Genomic DNA, 15,005 nt, shown 5'->3' on the forward strand with positions numbered 1-15,005 from the left:
TGTACGGGGGGGGGGGGGGGGGGGGGGGAGAGGAGAGCGCAGCTCACCCCCACCCCTCTCCATAGCAACCTATGGCGCACGGCGCCGTACTACGGAGAAATATAGGACAGGTCCTATCTTTTTCCCGGGTACGGAACGGTACGGTGCCGCACGTGTGCGGCACCGTACCGCTCCCGTAGGGTGCCGTGCGCCCATAGAAGTGTATGGGGGACGTATATCGGCCGTATATACGTCCCCCATACGTTAGTGTGAATGTAGCCTAAGAGGCCAGACCCTCTTGGTAAATCTGGGATGTGATACAACCAAGGCTGGTATCTAAAAAGCAAGTCTTAAAACATCTCCCCCAATTGGGTTTGTCTGTTTGTAGGGAAATATTGTTGAAAAATATTGCAGGCCCTGCACCTCATTAGCGATTCTGGCTAATCGGTATTCATGGCCTCTGAGAAGGCAGTCTAATGGCTCTCTAGCTTTCCACCAGGTTTGACTTGTTAAGACCGAGTCAAATCTGTTCTAAAAAGCAGGGGTAGTCTGCAGCAACACTGGCATCAATAAGCCTTGTCCGCCCATGTTCATATAGGTGAGAAAGAACTGGGATCTCTGTAAAATTCTTTTGTTTTCTAGTAAAAAAAAAAGTTTTTTGTAAATCTCTTCATCTCTGTAGATGGTTTGAAGGACCTTTTTACCATCTCCACCAACTCCTCCTTTTTAGCAAGCGTTTATAGGAGCTATTCATTTAATTGCATTTTTTTTCTAGCCACTGGCATTTAGATTAGCCCAGTATGCTAATATGGTTCTTCAGTGTCATGTGGGTGGTTCCATGCCAGCCCACTGATTGCTCAGGATCTCCGAAATATAGACCAAAAATGTCAAAGGCACCAGAGTTTTCGATGTGTCCTCTAATAAAGCGTGCACACTGGTGTGGGTGGTAAAGAGTCATCCAAATCCCCGCTAACACAATGGCAACTAAACCACTCATCTGAAAATGTTCCATCTCGTTGTTCAAAAATACAACACAGATTTTATTCAGGGACAAAATCTAGTAGTAGTTTTGCTAAAAAAAAAAAAATTGGGCAGTGTTGGATTCACATCCTTTTTGATGATGTCATTGTTGTTGTTTTTTTATATCGCTTTTGGAGACTAGCAGTACTCTAGTTTTTGCCAAGCGGCATTAACATTTTGGTTTTATGTGTAAATGTTAAACAAATACAGATTATTCAAGAATCGATAGATGTTATCGTCACATGGAATATGCTATACTTCACACCTCTTAGCAAATCTCTGTGGTCTCAGACTCTAAAAGACCAGCGATTGGCTGAAGCAGTGACATATGGGGGCAGATTTACTTACCCGGTCTTGTCGCAATCCCCGGGGTGTGTTGTCCGACGAGAATTCGGGTCTGCTGCGATTCCCTAAGATCGTGCGTCCAATTTCCGTCATGTGTCGCTCCCCACTGAAGCCCGCCGGAGTTCACGTTCTTCTTCCCGATGCTGTAAGTGCTTGATCTTGCGACACAATTTCGTTTTTTAAATTCTGCGGTTTGTCCAAATCAGTCGGGTTGTCCGACGGCCACGATTTGTGTCGCTTGCAAACCGCCGCCGATGCGCTACAATCCGATCGCGTGCGCCAAAAATCCGGGGAAATTCGCAGCAAAAAGGAAATATACGGGAAACCCAACAGAAACGCAGTCCGCGGTCCCCATGGTATCTGATCCATCACTGTTGCTGCCAAGTAAACACACAAAGCCTGGTAGGGGGACCAGAACAATGGCACTGGAATTGGGTTTTTTCCATTGTTTATTTATTGTGTTGCACAGGTTTTTAATAATCCAACACGGGTTGGACACGTTTGCTGAATTTTGTCTAAAAGAACACTAAAGATTTACTTAGCTTCGCTGGGTGCTGATAGGAATTAAGAAGAGGACAACACTTGGCAGCTGATGGTCAACTTTCTAAATTAAAGTATCAAGTGCCAGTTCCCATCTCAATTCTTTCCTCAGTTATTGTTTAGCAAAATCCATGAGAGGTGACTACACAGATATAAGGTTTATTGGAAAGATTCTCACCTGGGGTATGTGGTTCTGGCCCCCATTAACCAATTAAAATAATTAATCAAGTATTGAAGTATTGAGCGATCTATCCAAAAAACCAATCACAACACACATTTATGCTTGAATGTACATAAACTCTTATGGAGGCATGAGGCAGCTCATAGCATGGCTAGGTTCATCCTCAGCATTGAGCCTGACTTTGTAAGCATAGGTCGGGCTACAATGTATCCCACTGTATGCACATACAGGGGGATAAGTCCTCCACCCCTCTCCCCTGAAAGCGGGAGGAGAAGTGAACATCTGAAGCAGCCGCCTATGTTAAGGGTGTTGTAATTGTTCCTATATGGACAGTTACATCACTGTGGAAATTCTCCGTGTACGCTCAGCGAAGGCCAGGGATGGATGCCATACAGTTGCATCCATCTCCCATAGGCCATAATGTTCACTGCTTAGCATATACATCTCTAAGCAGGATGGAAAGAAGTAGCTTGCTGCGCTTTTTAGTCTGTTTCCAGTTTCTTGTGCAGATGGAGACGACAAAGAGAGGCCTCAGTCTGTGGACAGGTTCATTGTATACGTCAGGATAAACGTATTCAAAAATCACAACGTGAATGCAGCCTAAGTTAAAGCCCATATTCTGCGGGTAGATTTATTTTTCTGGGCACCATCTCTGTAATACTATGGCAGTCTGCCCGGCACTTCTTGTCACTAGCCGTTTTCTGTCCCTTTAAGAATAATTTGGTTTATTATAAGTAGCAATGGAATAAGAAAACATAACTTTCCACATCACAGACTCGGCTCTAGGTTTCATCAGACAGGGTTAATGATGGCCGCTGATAATAGACTGCTAAACACAATGGGGCACATTTACTAAGGGTCCACGGACCGCACTATCGTCGGAATATCCAATGATTTCCAATGTGCGCCGCATTTTGAAGGGCTTTTTGTTGCACGTGATCAGATTTTGGCGCATCGGCACAGGCTTTCAGGCGACACAAATCGGGGGGGGGGGCGCGTCTGACGATCTGACGGATTCGGACAACGCGCGGGATTTAACATTCAAAATTGTGTTGCAAGACAATGCACTTACATGCACCGGGAAGAAGAAGGTGAACTCCGGCGGACCTCAGCGGGGAAGTGACACATGCAGGAAATTGGACGCACGCTCTTAGTGAATCACGGCAGCTCCGAATCCTCGTTGGACAACGCACCTTGAGGATCGCGACGGGACGGGTAAGTAAATGTGCCCCATTGTTTTTGGGGACAAGGTTGAAAAAAAAATACAGCTCAATGTGTGGACGTCGGGGACACTTGGCAGCCGTGTACTATAATTTACATTAATAAGGAAAGTAAAATCTGGAACTAGTCACAGGGTGAGGACAGTGGAGTTAAACAGACTCCCTCACTCCATATATGTATATGCATGGCTTGGAAGCGCCTCGGAGATATTCTTTATAGGAGGCGATGGTATGCTGTATTTGGATATCCTCCGTACAAGAGACTAGACGCGCTGGAATGAGACACATACAGCCGGACAGCTCTTTGGTCTGTCTTGGATAAACAGATTTTTCACAGGCCATTGCCTTGTTGTACTTGGAAGAGTGAAACTTTCTAAAGGGAAGATAAAACATTTACGAAAGCCAAGACTAACAGAAGCCGGGGGATAGTAAGATGAATCTATGGTTTAAACACTTCTTCAAGTGTGGTAGAAAGCGGAAATTAACCATTGAAGTTCTGCTACTTTACAGGATATCTACCATCAAAATGAACGATGATAATTCAGCGACACAGTTTAACAGCTGTTGAAGCTACAGCACGTAGGGGCTTTCGAAAAAACCCCTAGAGCCCTTTAGGCTTATTTGCATAATTTTAATCAACGATTTTGGAAAGGAGGAGGCCATGGATAACAAATATAAGGAACACTCCCGGCGAATCTAATTCACTGAATAATACATGGTGCGGGGCCAGAAGGGAGGGGCATGAGTCATATTCATTGTATTCCTAGAGAGTCATGCTCCTCCCTACAGACTCTGCACATGGAATTCAATGTTCCTTTTAATGTGTGGTGTTAAAATATGTATCATTGAACCGGAATGGCTCGGTTTATCCGTCAATAACGAGCTACATATACTATGTAGTGTTGAAGTAGGATTCCTGTTCTCTAGATTAGGTTCCCAAGTTGTAGCGATGTTGGACCTGTTCTAGAACCTTGTATTTTTAGCAGCTTATATGATGTTTTTGGAAACTTGTACACCTTTCTAAGGCTAAGAGGTAGTTCTACCCCCCCCCCCCCCCCGGCCTGGCTTAGGTTTTCTGCACTTCTTATATGAGGGTGCACATTGGGGACATGCATTTACAAGCAGTGGTAAGACAATGGGCTGCCCTGTATTGTGAGGCTTGAATTACTGCATCATTACTGCATAGTGTGAATGTACGTCTAGAAGGAACATGAAAGGATTCTTCCTCTCTACCATTAACGATTGTGTGACAATTTCTCATTTTTTAAGTCAATCTCATGATTATTCAGAGCCAGAATACTAAAAGTTTCCTTCTCACTGGAGGTTTCTCAGGAGAACAGAGAGAACAAGGGCTCTTCACGCTCCAATCATTACAGCATTAATCTGCTTAGAAGAAGCGAGCACATCCAGTACTATAGCCGGAGGATTGCTGATTACACGTCCTCGCCATGCGTCCATAATACTGCCATATAAATATCCACAGAAATCTACCTCCCACCCTACTGCACCCAATTATGAAGGTTTGCTTTGAGCAACACAGATTTATTGTGTCACTTGTGTCATCACCTTCCCGGGCAACACTGCTACTGCTCCCGATCCAGCTGGGGATATGCATCTGCTATCTGACTGAAGAGACGCTGTTTTTTAATGAGAATAAATCCCTGGTACATGGGTATAATATACAGTAAATACTCAAGTATAAGCCAACCAGAGTATAAGCCAAGGCACCTAATTTTAACACCAAAAAAATGGAAAAACTTATTGACTCAAGTATAAGCCGAGGGTGGAAAATGCATTGGTCACAGACTCCACCCAGTATATAGCCAGCCAGCCCATGCCCCTCTAGTAGATAGCGAGCAGGTTCATGCTCCTCTAGTATATAGCCAGTCAGCCCATGCCCCTCTAGTATATAGCCAGTCAACCCATGCCCCTCTAGTATATAGCCAGTCAGCCCATGCCCCTCTAGTATATAGCCAGTCAGCCCATGCCCCTCTAGTATATAGCCAGTCAGCCCATGCCCCTCTAGTATATAGCTAGCCAGTCAGCCCATGCCCCTCTGGTATATAGCCAGCCCATGCCCCTCTAGTAGATAGCGAGCAGGTCCATGCCCCTCTAGTATATAGCCAGTCAGCCCATGCCCCTCTAGTATATAGCTAGTCAGACAGCCCATGCCCCTCTAGTATATAGCCAGCCCATGCCCCTCTAGTAGATAGCGAGCAGGTCCATGCCCCTCTAGTATATAGCCAGTCAGCCCATGCCCCTCTAGTATATAGCTAGTCAGACAGCCCATTCCCCTCTGGTATATAGCCAGCCCATGCCCCTCTAGTATATAGCCAGCCCATGCCCCTCTAGTATATAGCTAGTCAGACAGCCCATTCCCCTCTGGTATATAGCCAGCCAGCCCCCTGCACCACTTACATTGGGCCCTCATGGGTAGGTACTGTGTACTTTCAGTAGGATGGCCACTGGGGTTAGCACCTTGTGATGTACAGTACAAGCAGAAGAGATTTGGGGTGCGAGATCTATTCTGTACTTCTGCATTGTCCTCCCTCCTAATTAACTGTATTCAAACAGGGGCTGCTAGGGCCCAGAGGAGAGCGGGGCTGCTAGGGCCCAGAGGAGAGCGGGGCTGCTAGGGCCCAGAGGAGAGCGGGGCTGCTAGGGCCCAGAGGAGAGCGGGGCTGCTAGGGCCCAGAGGAGAGCGGGGCTGCTAGGGCCCAGAGGAGAGCGGGGCTGCTAAAGCGGTACAATGACTAGATCTCACACAGCAGTGCCCTAGATTGCTTTGAGTCCAGCTACAAGTCTGGGATCTTCATGCATTTTTCAAAGTGCTGCTGCTGCTACTACACGCAAACACATTCCCAAGGCTGCTACTTAACACCATCTGCAGTTTTATATGGTTACAAATAATGACCGTTTCCCTAAAAAACTTTCTGCGGAACCTTCCAGACATTATAATACAAAGATTGAATACACATTTTGGGAAGTTTTGCTTAAGAGCTCATTAAACCAAAGAATTGTGAGTTAGTGGATGCAGGTCCCCAGCTTAGGACAGAAGCACTGATGGTTTCCCCTTGGTCTGGAGGAAGTGACATGTTATGTGCATTACACAGATGTCACCTTGTTGGTGTGGCTTAAAGGACACCTGTCATCAGGTCTGTGTCACTTGTCCTGTCACTACTACCTGTTAGAGCAGCTCACAAGTATCCCATCCCAGCCTTTATCTAGTTATTTCATACATTATTCATTATAAAATCATATTTTCTTTATTATGTAAATGAGGCTGGTCACATGGACAGAGGCAGTGATGTCACCCTTGTTACCCCTCCCCTCTCCTCCCCCTGCTCATGTCTGTGTGTAATGTATAGTAAAGCATTGCTGGTGTCTGTGCTTTATCTGCTGACATGCTGTGTTCTGCTATACACAAGTGTGAACAGACATCAGCTACACAAGTACCTGACATGTCCTGCTATAACATGGCTGCAGCCTGGAGCTGTTGGATCTCTCCTCTACACACACAGGCTGTAGGGGGCTCCAGCACCAGGAAGTATATGGAGGAGAGATAACACCATTATACAGGCTGTCAGTCATGTGTATAGGATTATCTCATTCACATACAGGCTGCAGGGGGTGCCAGCACCAGGAAGCACATGGAGGAGCCATTACACCATTAGACCTCACACCATTATACAGGCTGTCAGTCATGTGTATAGGAGTATCTCATACACATACAGGCTGCAGGGGGCACCAGCACCAGGAAGCACATGGAAAAGCCATTACATCTCACATCATTATACAGACTGTCAGTCAAGCACTGGGGGTGTGGCTGCACCTCCCTCTCATGAATAAGCTGGACAGCTTGAATATGCTAATGACTCATTGGACATCTCACAGGTCATTTACAAGGGATAGATGCAATGCTTTCTAATGGCAGTTTATGAAAATATATTTAGTTGAGGGGGTTAATTTGCCTGACGGGTTCTCTTTTAATTATCCTCTTTGGTGGTACAAGAGGGGAATTACAAAGACTCATTTTGGGTGGTCCGAACTAAATGGATTGTTAAAATCAGACATGCCTTCAAATAATTACTCGTACATGTTCTCTGGTGTTCAGTGTTGTCTCAGGGTCACCTTGCAAAAATAAATCTCTTATGAGGAAGAACAGCAGCTAAAATAAAAGGGAAGGCCATGAATGAAGATTAGAATCCCCACCATAAAGTTATGGAATGCAGGGCTATTCTTAGAATGCTCGTATCCCGTCCGTATTAGGAGGATATTCCATCACCAGCCATTAGGTGGCACAAGCGTCCTACATTGGCGCGCTGCAATCCTCGGATAACGCAGACATCTGGATTATATTATTTCCTACTTCCTGTCTCTTTTCAAAACAAACCGTTCGACATCACATCTATGAACACACGGATTATTATGAAACGTCCGAAATTATTTGGATTACAATACCCATATGAATCGTTTCAACTTGATGAAACCACCGTCCCTGCGGTGAACGTACGATTTTTTTTTTCCATTACTAACGCATAGCTATTTACTGGTAATATCGTCTATGGTGACTAACTGGAAAAATAAAAAAAAATCTGTTTTAATTTTATGGAAGCCTCAGATTTCCCATTTTGCAGGGATGAGGCGCTCGGCGTGTACTATTATAATTCCTGGTAGACTAGCGGCACATTGTGTATTGTAGTCATGTCTGCCCCGCGCTGAACGATTTCCAGACTTGCTTCTCTGAAATCTTTTTATCTTCTTTTTTTTTCTCTCTCCTTGCTTATGAATTCACATCTTCTACATTGTATTCTATCACCGTGAAGCTTGCTAGATACTCAAGTGTCTGGGGGATAAAATCGCAATATATCAGGCAGACATTCTGCAAATTATGTTGAGATTAACACGCTGTGTGATTATATATTATAAAGGAGGACTTTGTTTTCTTGCTGCGGTAAAAGTTAGCAGCCAGGTGCTTGGCTGAGGCCACGGTCACGCGTGCCACGGAAATGGGGCATACCATCTTTTTATGGTAATTGTATCATTAGTGGCCACCTACCACCCCGATTCTACCTATAAAAGGTAGAACGGGTGGTAGGTGGATGAATGGGACATGAGGATAGCCCTTTTTGGGCTAATCCTTACATCCCGGGTGTCTTTTAGAAAAGTTTATTGCAGGCATATGCAAATTTTTTTATGCGGCTACTGGGGCGTGGAGTAGCCGGACATGAGGCTACTAGTCGCGGCTACTCCAGGCCCCAGTAGCCACGTTACTCCGCCTACCATTTAATCTTCGGCGCGCAGCTACCGAGTCCCCCGGCATCTGTGGCCTTCTGTGCAAGCCCCGGAGCCGCGGCCGCGCGACGAAGATTAAATGGTAGGCGGAGTAACGTGGCTACTGGGGCCTGGAGTAGCCGCGACTAGTAGCCTCATGTCCGGCTACTCCACGCCCCAGTAGCCGCATAAAAAAATTTGCATATGCCTGCAATAAATTTTCTAAAAGACACCCGGGACGTGAGGATTAGCCCAAAAAGGGCTATCCTCATGTCCCATTCATCCACCTACCACCCCTTCTACCTTTATAGGTAGAATCGGGGTGGTAGGTGCCCTTTTAAGGGAAGAATTATTGAACAATAACCGTACCCCTAGGAAACACTTTATATAGAATTTATAAACCATCCAAAAAATTAGGAGATGACATACCAGGGATCAGGGGGGAAACATACCAGTGGTGCAATCTGTGCAGCCACAACAATGCCAATGCCACCCTACAACCCCTTACTACCGTCTGTAACATTGTATGGACTGGCCAGAGATGATAGATTTTCCTTTTTAACCATGAAATTTACCATCAAAATCCATCATGGATAAACCAGGGACACTTCCTCATAGATCCAGGCACTGTGGTAATGCAATGTTCTTAGATTTGTTATCTATGACCTCCTTCCGTCTAAAAATCACATTTTTATAATTATTCTAAATGAGACTGAAGGGTTTTGGTGGGTGTTTCAAGAGCCCCCTCCCTGCTGCAGCTTCTTAGGCTGTTACAATGAGCAGAGCTTTACTCACGTCTCCCAGTTGCTGGAAGGGAGAGAGCAGGGGGTTGGGAGAGACGTGTTCTGCTCATTGTAACAGCCTACGAATCTGCAGCACTGAGGGGCTCTGTTAAGACCCACAAAAGCTATTTCGTATAATTTAATAAGTTAAAGGTAGGAGGCCATGGATAACGAATATAAGAAGATTATCACAGTCACAGTGTCTGGATCTATGAGTAATGTCCCTGGTTTATCATGATGGATATTGATGGTAGATTTTCTCTAACAATTATTAATGGATCTTGAGCTGTACAGATTATGCTCTGATCCAATACATAATATAAGGGTCTTCTCCATATACCATTAGTGTCCTGCAAAGAGTCATTTCACAAGAGGTTACAATTTAATCCTCAATATCTGTATAGTATCTTCTGCAACAAAATATAGACTGAATCCATAAAACATTGGGGGGAATTTATCATATGCCGATGGAAGCCCCACCCCACATCCAGAGGCTTAGACCGTGTCTGGCATAGATTTGGGCAAAAACGTTAAACGATAAACATTAGCAAGTTATAGCGGAGTACACAGTGGCCAGACAACTCCACCGCAATTGTTGGTTTGCCAGTGATTGCAATAATTTCGGGGATTGTGCACCAAAAAAACGCTTCAAAACAATCCCATTTTTTCGGATCCATTGTGGGAGCAAAATTTTGGATCACTAGACCGACAGTGTTATATAGATATGGCCCCAAATCTGTTATAGCTTAACCCTCCTAAAGCTTGTATATGGAGATAACCAAGGTAAAAGTTACACGGTCCCCTTCAGCCTTCTGCCTCCAGCCCATAAACAACATTTCTCTGTAAATGCAACCAATGGGCAGAGCAATGACATTGGGGCACATTTACTAAGGGTCCGCGGATCAAATTTTCGTCGGGTTTCCCGACTTTTTCCGTTTTGCATCGCATTTAACTGGGGTTTTTGGCGCACGCAATCGGATTTTGGCGCAATTGCAACGACTTTCATGCGATACAAATCGGGAGGTGTGGCCGTCGGACAACCCGACTGATTCAGACTAAGTGGACATACCACGGAATTTAACTTTCAAAATTGTGTCGCAAGACCAAGCACTCACATGCACCGGGAAGAAGAAGGTGAACTTCGGAGGACCTGAGCGGGGAAGCGACTCATGCAGGAAATTGGACGCACGATCTTAGTGACTCGTGGCAGCACAGAATCCTCGTTGGACAACGCACCTCGAAGGGTCGCGACGGGACGGGTAAGTAAATGTGCCCCATTAAGTCAAAACCCTTTGAAATGACAGAATCCTATGGACTTTTATAATGATTTATTGCTCTATTTTTTTGCTTCTACTCATTAGTGTATAATAATATCACACAATGCAGCACTTTTTCCAAAGCAAAATGCTGCAAACTGAAAATCCAACATAACATAGATTGTGTTAAAAAGTATTTAACATGTCCTAGCCCACAATAAATGCGGTATATGAATGTAGTATGTAAAGATGGAAGTATATTTTTCGACGCAGATCTAAAAATTGCTGTAAAATACAGTATATCCAAAAAAATCTGAGCAGTTACACAAAACTGAAATACCGAGACGACATACAAGACAACCACTACAAAAACAAGAAGCGTAACACTAAAGAATTAACCAAACAACCACAAAACCAGTGTATGCACAGAGGACACAATTGGCAAAATACACCCTTTCCAAAAAACCCACCAATTTCCATTAAACCTGCAATACCTTGCACTGCCACTATGAAGCGTATGGCATGACATTTGAAGAAAAAAGAATTGGATCATAAAAAGCAACTTACCAGATCCGTCACCTCCGGCATTTTTGGGTTTCTTCTGTGCATCGGGTAGAGATGGATAGAGTCTGCTGCCGGCGGTCTCGTCGCCTTGTATTGCAGTCAGGTCATGCATACTGAAACTTCTCAGCCGTTCTGTTATGGCCCCTTGGCCCTGAGCAAGGACACAGACAAGGTACACGTCAGACATTGTGCAGCCATTACCCAACGTATCTGTATGGAGCAGCATACAAAAGGCAACGAGAAAAACAAGTATAGGCAATCCGTGTGTCTGAATTGGTGGAGAGATTCGTACTTTGGTAGATGTGACCCCTCCCCTGCCGTTCTGTGTGGAGAACAGTGTCGCGGTTTCAGTTGAGGTGAAGTTTGCGGAAATGAGGATTCATAGTCATGAATAATAACAGTAAGAACTCACTTAAAAATCCAAATTGATAAAACAGGGACACTAACGCATAGATCCAGGCACTATGACTGTAGTAATCTTCTTATATATTTGTTATCCATGGCCGCCTCCTTTCTAAAAAAATCAACATAGAAAATTATGCAAATGAGCCGTAAGGACTCTACCAGAGCCCCCTCTGTGCACTTCCCCCTCTCACTGTGTGCTGCTATGGGAAAACGGTCGGCAGAAAAAGAGGGCGAGATAGAGTAACAGCCTGTGGAGCTTGTGTTTTAGAAGGAAGGAGGCCATGGATAACACATAAAAAAATTACCACAGTCACGGTGCCTGGATCTACGAGTTACACTACATTCACACAATGTCGGGGGCAAGCTGGCGGCCATACATACGTCCCCCATAGACGGCAATGGGCGTGTGGAGTGATATGGTGGAGCACACGTCCGGCACTGTACCGCCGTGTAAAAGGCGACAGACATGTCCCATCTTTCCCCGTGTTACGGCACCATGCATCCCTATGGAAACCGGAGGGGTCACCACCCCTGCTCTCCAGTTCGCCGAACGTATGCCCGGCCTACATTTTGTGTGAATGTAATTTAAGTGTCCCTGGTTTATCATGATGCATTATCATGACAGACAGACTCAAGTTAAACAATGTAAGAAGTTCTGCATCTTTAGTAGCCTAGATAATTCCTACACAAGATTCCTCTTATGGACTATTGTGTGGAAAACGTATATGGTACTGTCACTATGTGAACAGTCAGTATCTTGTGCTCTGTTTCACACCTGAAACACCATTGTGGTTTATCACACCACAATAAAAAGGAAGACAAAAAAGAGCAAAAGTTTAAGAAAGCCACTGAACATACTGTAACCATATCCTAAACATTCACTTACCAAAAACTCTTCAAGTAAGTTCTTAAACAAAAAGTGCTCATTTTACAGTTGGGAAAAGTATTTAGTCAGCCACCAATTGTGCAAGTTCTTCCACTTAGACAGATGGGAGATGCCTGGAATTGACATGATAGGAAGACCTCAACTATGGTGGAAAATAAGTATTTTGTCACCTAGAAACCAACAAGATTTGTGGCTCTCACAGACCTGTAACTTCTTCTGTAAGAGGCTCCTCTGTCCTCCTCACATTAACAGTAACAATGTACGTGGTAAACCGATTTGTGGTTGTGGACAAGTGTCTTTTATACTGATACGTTCAAACAGTCACACTCCAAACTCCACTATTGTGAAGACCAAAGAGCTGTCGAAGGACACTGGAAACCAAATTGTAGACCTACACCAGGCTACGAGGACTGCAATATGCAATATTAAAGCAGCTTGGTGTGAAGAACCCAATGTGGGAGCAATAATTAGAAAATGGAAGACCTACTGATAATCTCCCTCGATCAGGAGCTCCACACAAGATCTCACCACGTGGCTTCAAAATCATCATGAATGGTGAGCAAAAATCTAAGAACCAAACAGGGGAAACTAAATACTGACCTGCAGAAAGCTGGGACCAACGTAACAAACGCTACAGTCAGTAACCCACTACACCACCAGGGACTCAGATCCTGCAGTGCCAGACGTGTCCCCCTGCTTAAGCCGGTACATATCCGGGCCCATTTAAAGTTTGCTAGAGAGCATATGGATGTTCCCAGAGGACTATTGGGAGAATGTCATATAGTCAGATGAAACAAAAGTAGAACTATTAGGTAGAAACACAATTCGTCGTGTTTGGAGGAGAGTGAATGAGGAGCTGCATGCAAAGTCCACCATATCAACGGTGATGCATGGGCGGGGGGGCTACGTGGCCTAGCCAGTCCCCATATCTCAACCCCATAGAAAACCTTTGGAAGGAATTGAAAGTCTGTGTTGCCCAGCAACGGCCCCAAAGTATCACTCCTCTAGAGGAGATCTGCATGGAGGAATGGGCCAACAACCCCAACCTTGTGAAGACTTACAGAAAATGTTCGACCTTGGTCATTGCCAACAAAAGATATGTAACAAGGTATAGAATTGAACTTTTGTTATTGACCAAATAATAAAAATAACTTATTTATAAAGCGCCAACAGATTCCGCAGCGCTGCACAGACCTTGCCAAATCGTTCCCTGTCCCCTTGGGGCTCCGAATTTAATCAACCTACCAAATGACCAATTATCTTCCACCATAATTTGCAAATAAATTCTTTAAAAATCAGACAGACAATGTGATTTTCCGAATTTGTTTTCACATTTTGTCCCTCATAGTCGAGATCTACCTATGATGTCAAGTCCAGGCCTCTCATCCTATTACGTGGGAGCACTTGCACAATCGGTGGCTGACTAAATACTCCCCCCGCCCCCCATTGTATGTACTAGAAGCATCTATGTATCTTCTGAACACCTCACATGATGTTTGTCTTCTACAGGTGGGTGACATTAGTGGCGGACCCCGTGGCCGGATACAGTCAATACATTTCAGCATCTCTGGCTTTGCTTTTACACAATTTCCCTATAAATGAGTGAATTACAGTAGATCTGGCGGATCTCTTTTATAACACTATAATATATGACAAGACCTGGTTGCCATGTTTACTACTTTCAAAGTCTTTTGCTTTTGCCTTAATGTCCTTAAACGAGCGAGATTATAGATAATAGCGGACCCAGAACACAAACAAATTTAAGCTTAATTATTAATTTGCATTCAGAGCCCAATAACATACAGTGACAGCTGTAGATGTAGTATGGGGGTGAAAAATAACCTGTAATACAATTAAGGGATGTTGAGACGGAATAGTTGATGCTTGGTTTTCACAAAACTGTACAGAATATTAACGGCGCCATTGAGGGCAGATGCTTTGTGTTTCGTTCGCTTTCATGTTTACTTAAAGAATAATTTGTGTGACTCCAGTCTGTGCATTCAGCTATGAGCCCTCCAGTGTAATATGGAATGCAAATTACAGTAAATTATCTGTGCGAGCACCGGGACCTGTTACAAAGCCACAAGTCATTTTAGAAAGGAAAAACTCAGTCTTATAATAAAAACCTAAAAAAAAAACTAGCCGATAACTAATAAACCATCCCCACCTATAGGGCAACATGCATATGGCTGTTTTTGCTATGTGTTCAGTAAAGGCAAAAAAATGAATATCGCTATTTTGAGGCTTGGACGTACAAGTTTGGTTTCAGGAACTAATGACCACAATAGTGAAATTGTAGCTAATTATTTGGCACACATTTTTGTAGACAAAAAGAATGGGGACCAGGGAAGAGATGCAAAGTTTCCATTACACTTTCTGCATAGATTCTACTTTTGGCTTTGACCGGTTTTTTATACCAATCCTGTAAAAGGGACCTTAAAGGGAACCTGTCACCAGCGGGACACCTGTTAAACCCCTAAAGATAACTTATAGGGCAGTGGTGGCGAACCTATGGTACGGGTGCCAGAGGTGGCACTCGGAGCCCTTTCTGTG

The 15,005-nt window shown here is 44.3% G+C and overlaps 1 protein-coding gene and 1 long non-coding RNA gene across 2 annotated transcripts in view; one reads left to right on the forward strand and one right to left on the reverse strand.

The window, feature by feature from the left end:
* LOC140106409 (uncharacterized) overlaps positions 1-15,005 on the forward strand; it is a 97,683-nt gene that overhangs the window by 73,673 nt on the left and 9,005 nt on the right. The window lies entirely within an intron of this gene.
* REEP3 (receptor accessory protein 3) overlaps positions 1-15,005 on the reverse strand; it is a 118,053-nt gene that overhangs the window by 9,506 nt on the left and 93,542 nt on the right. The window contains exon 6 of the mRNA XM_072130850.1: positions 11,165-11,312. Coding sequence (XP_071986951.1) covers positions 11,165-11,312 — 148 coding nt within the window. The remainder of the gene's footprint in view (positions 1-11,164; positions 11,313-15,005) is intronic.

The sequence above is a fragment of the Engystomops pustulosus genome, chromosome 11 (assembly GCF_040894005.1).
Source record: "Engystomops pustulosus chromosome 11, aEngPut4.maternal, whole genome shotgun sequence".
NCBI classification, from domain to species: Eukaryota; Metazoa; Chordata; class Amphibia; order Anura; family Leptodactylidae; genus Engystomops; species Engystomops pustulosus.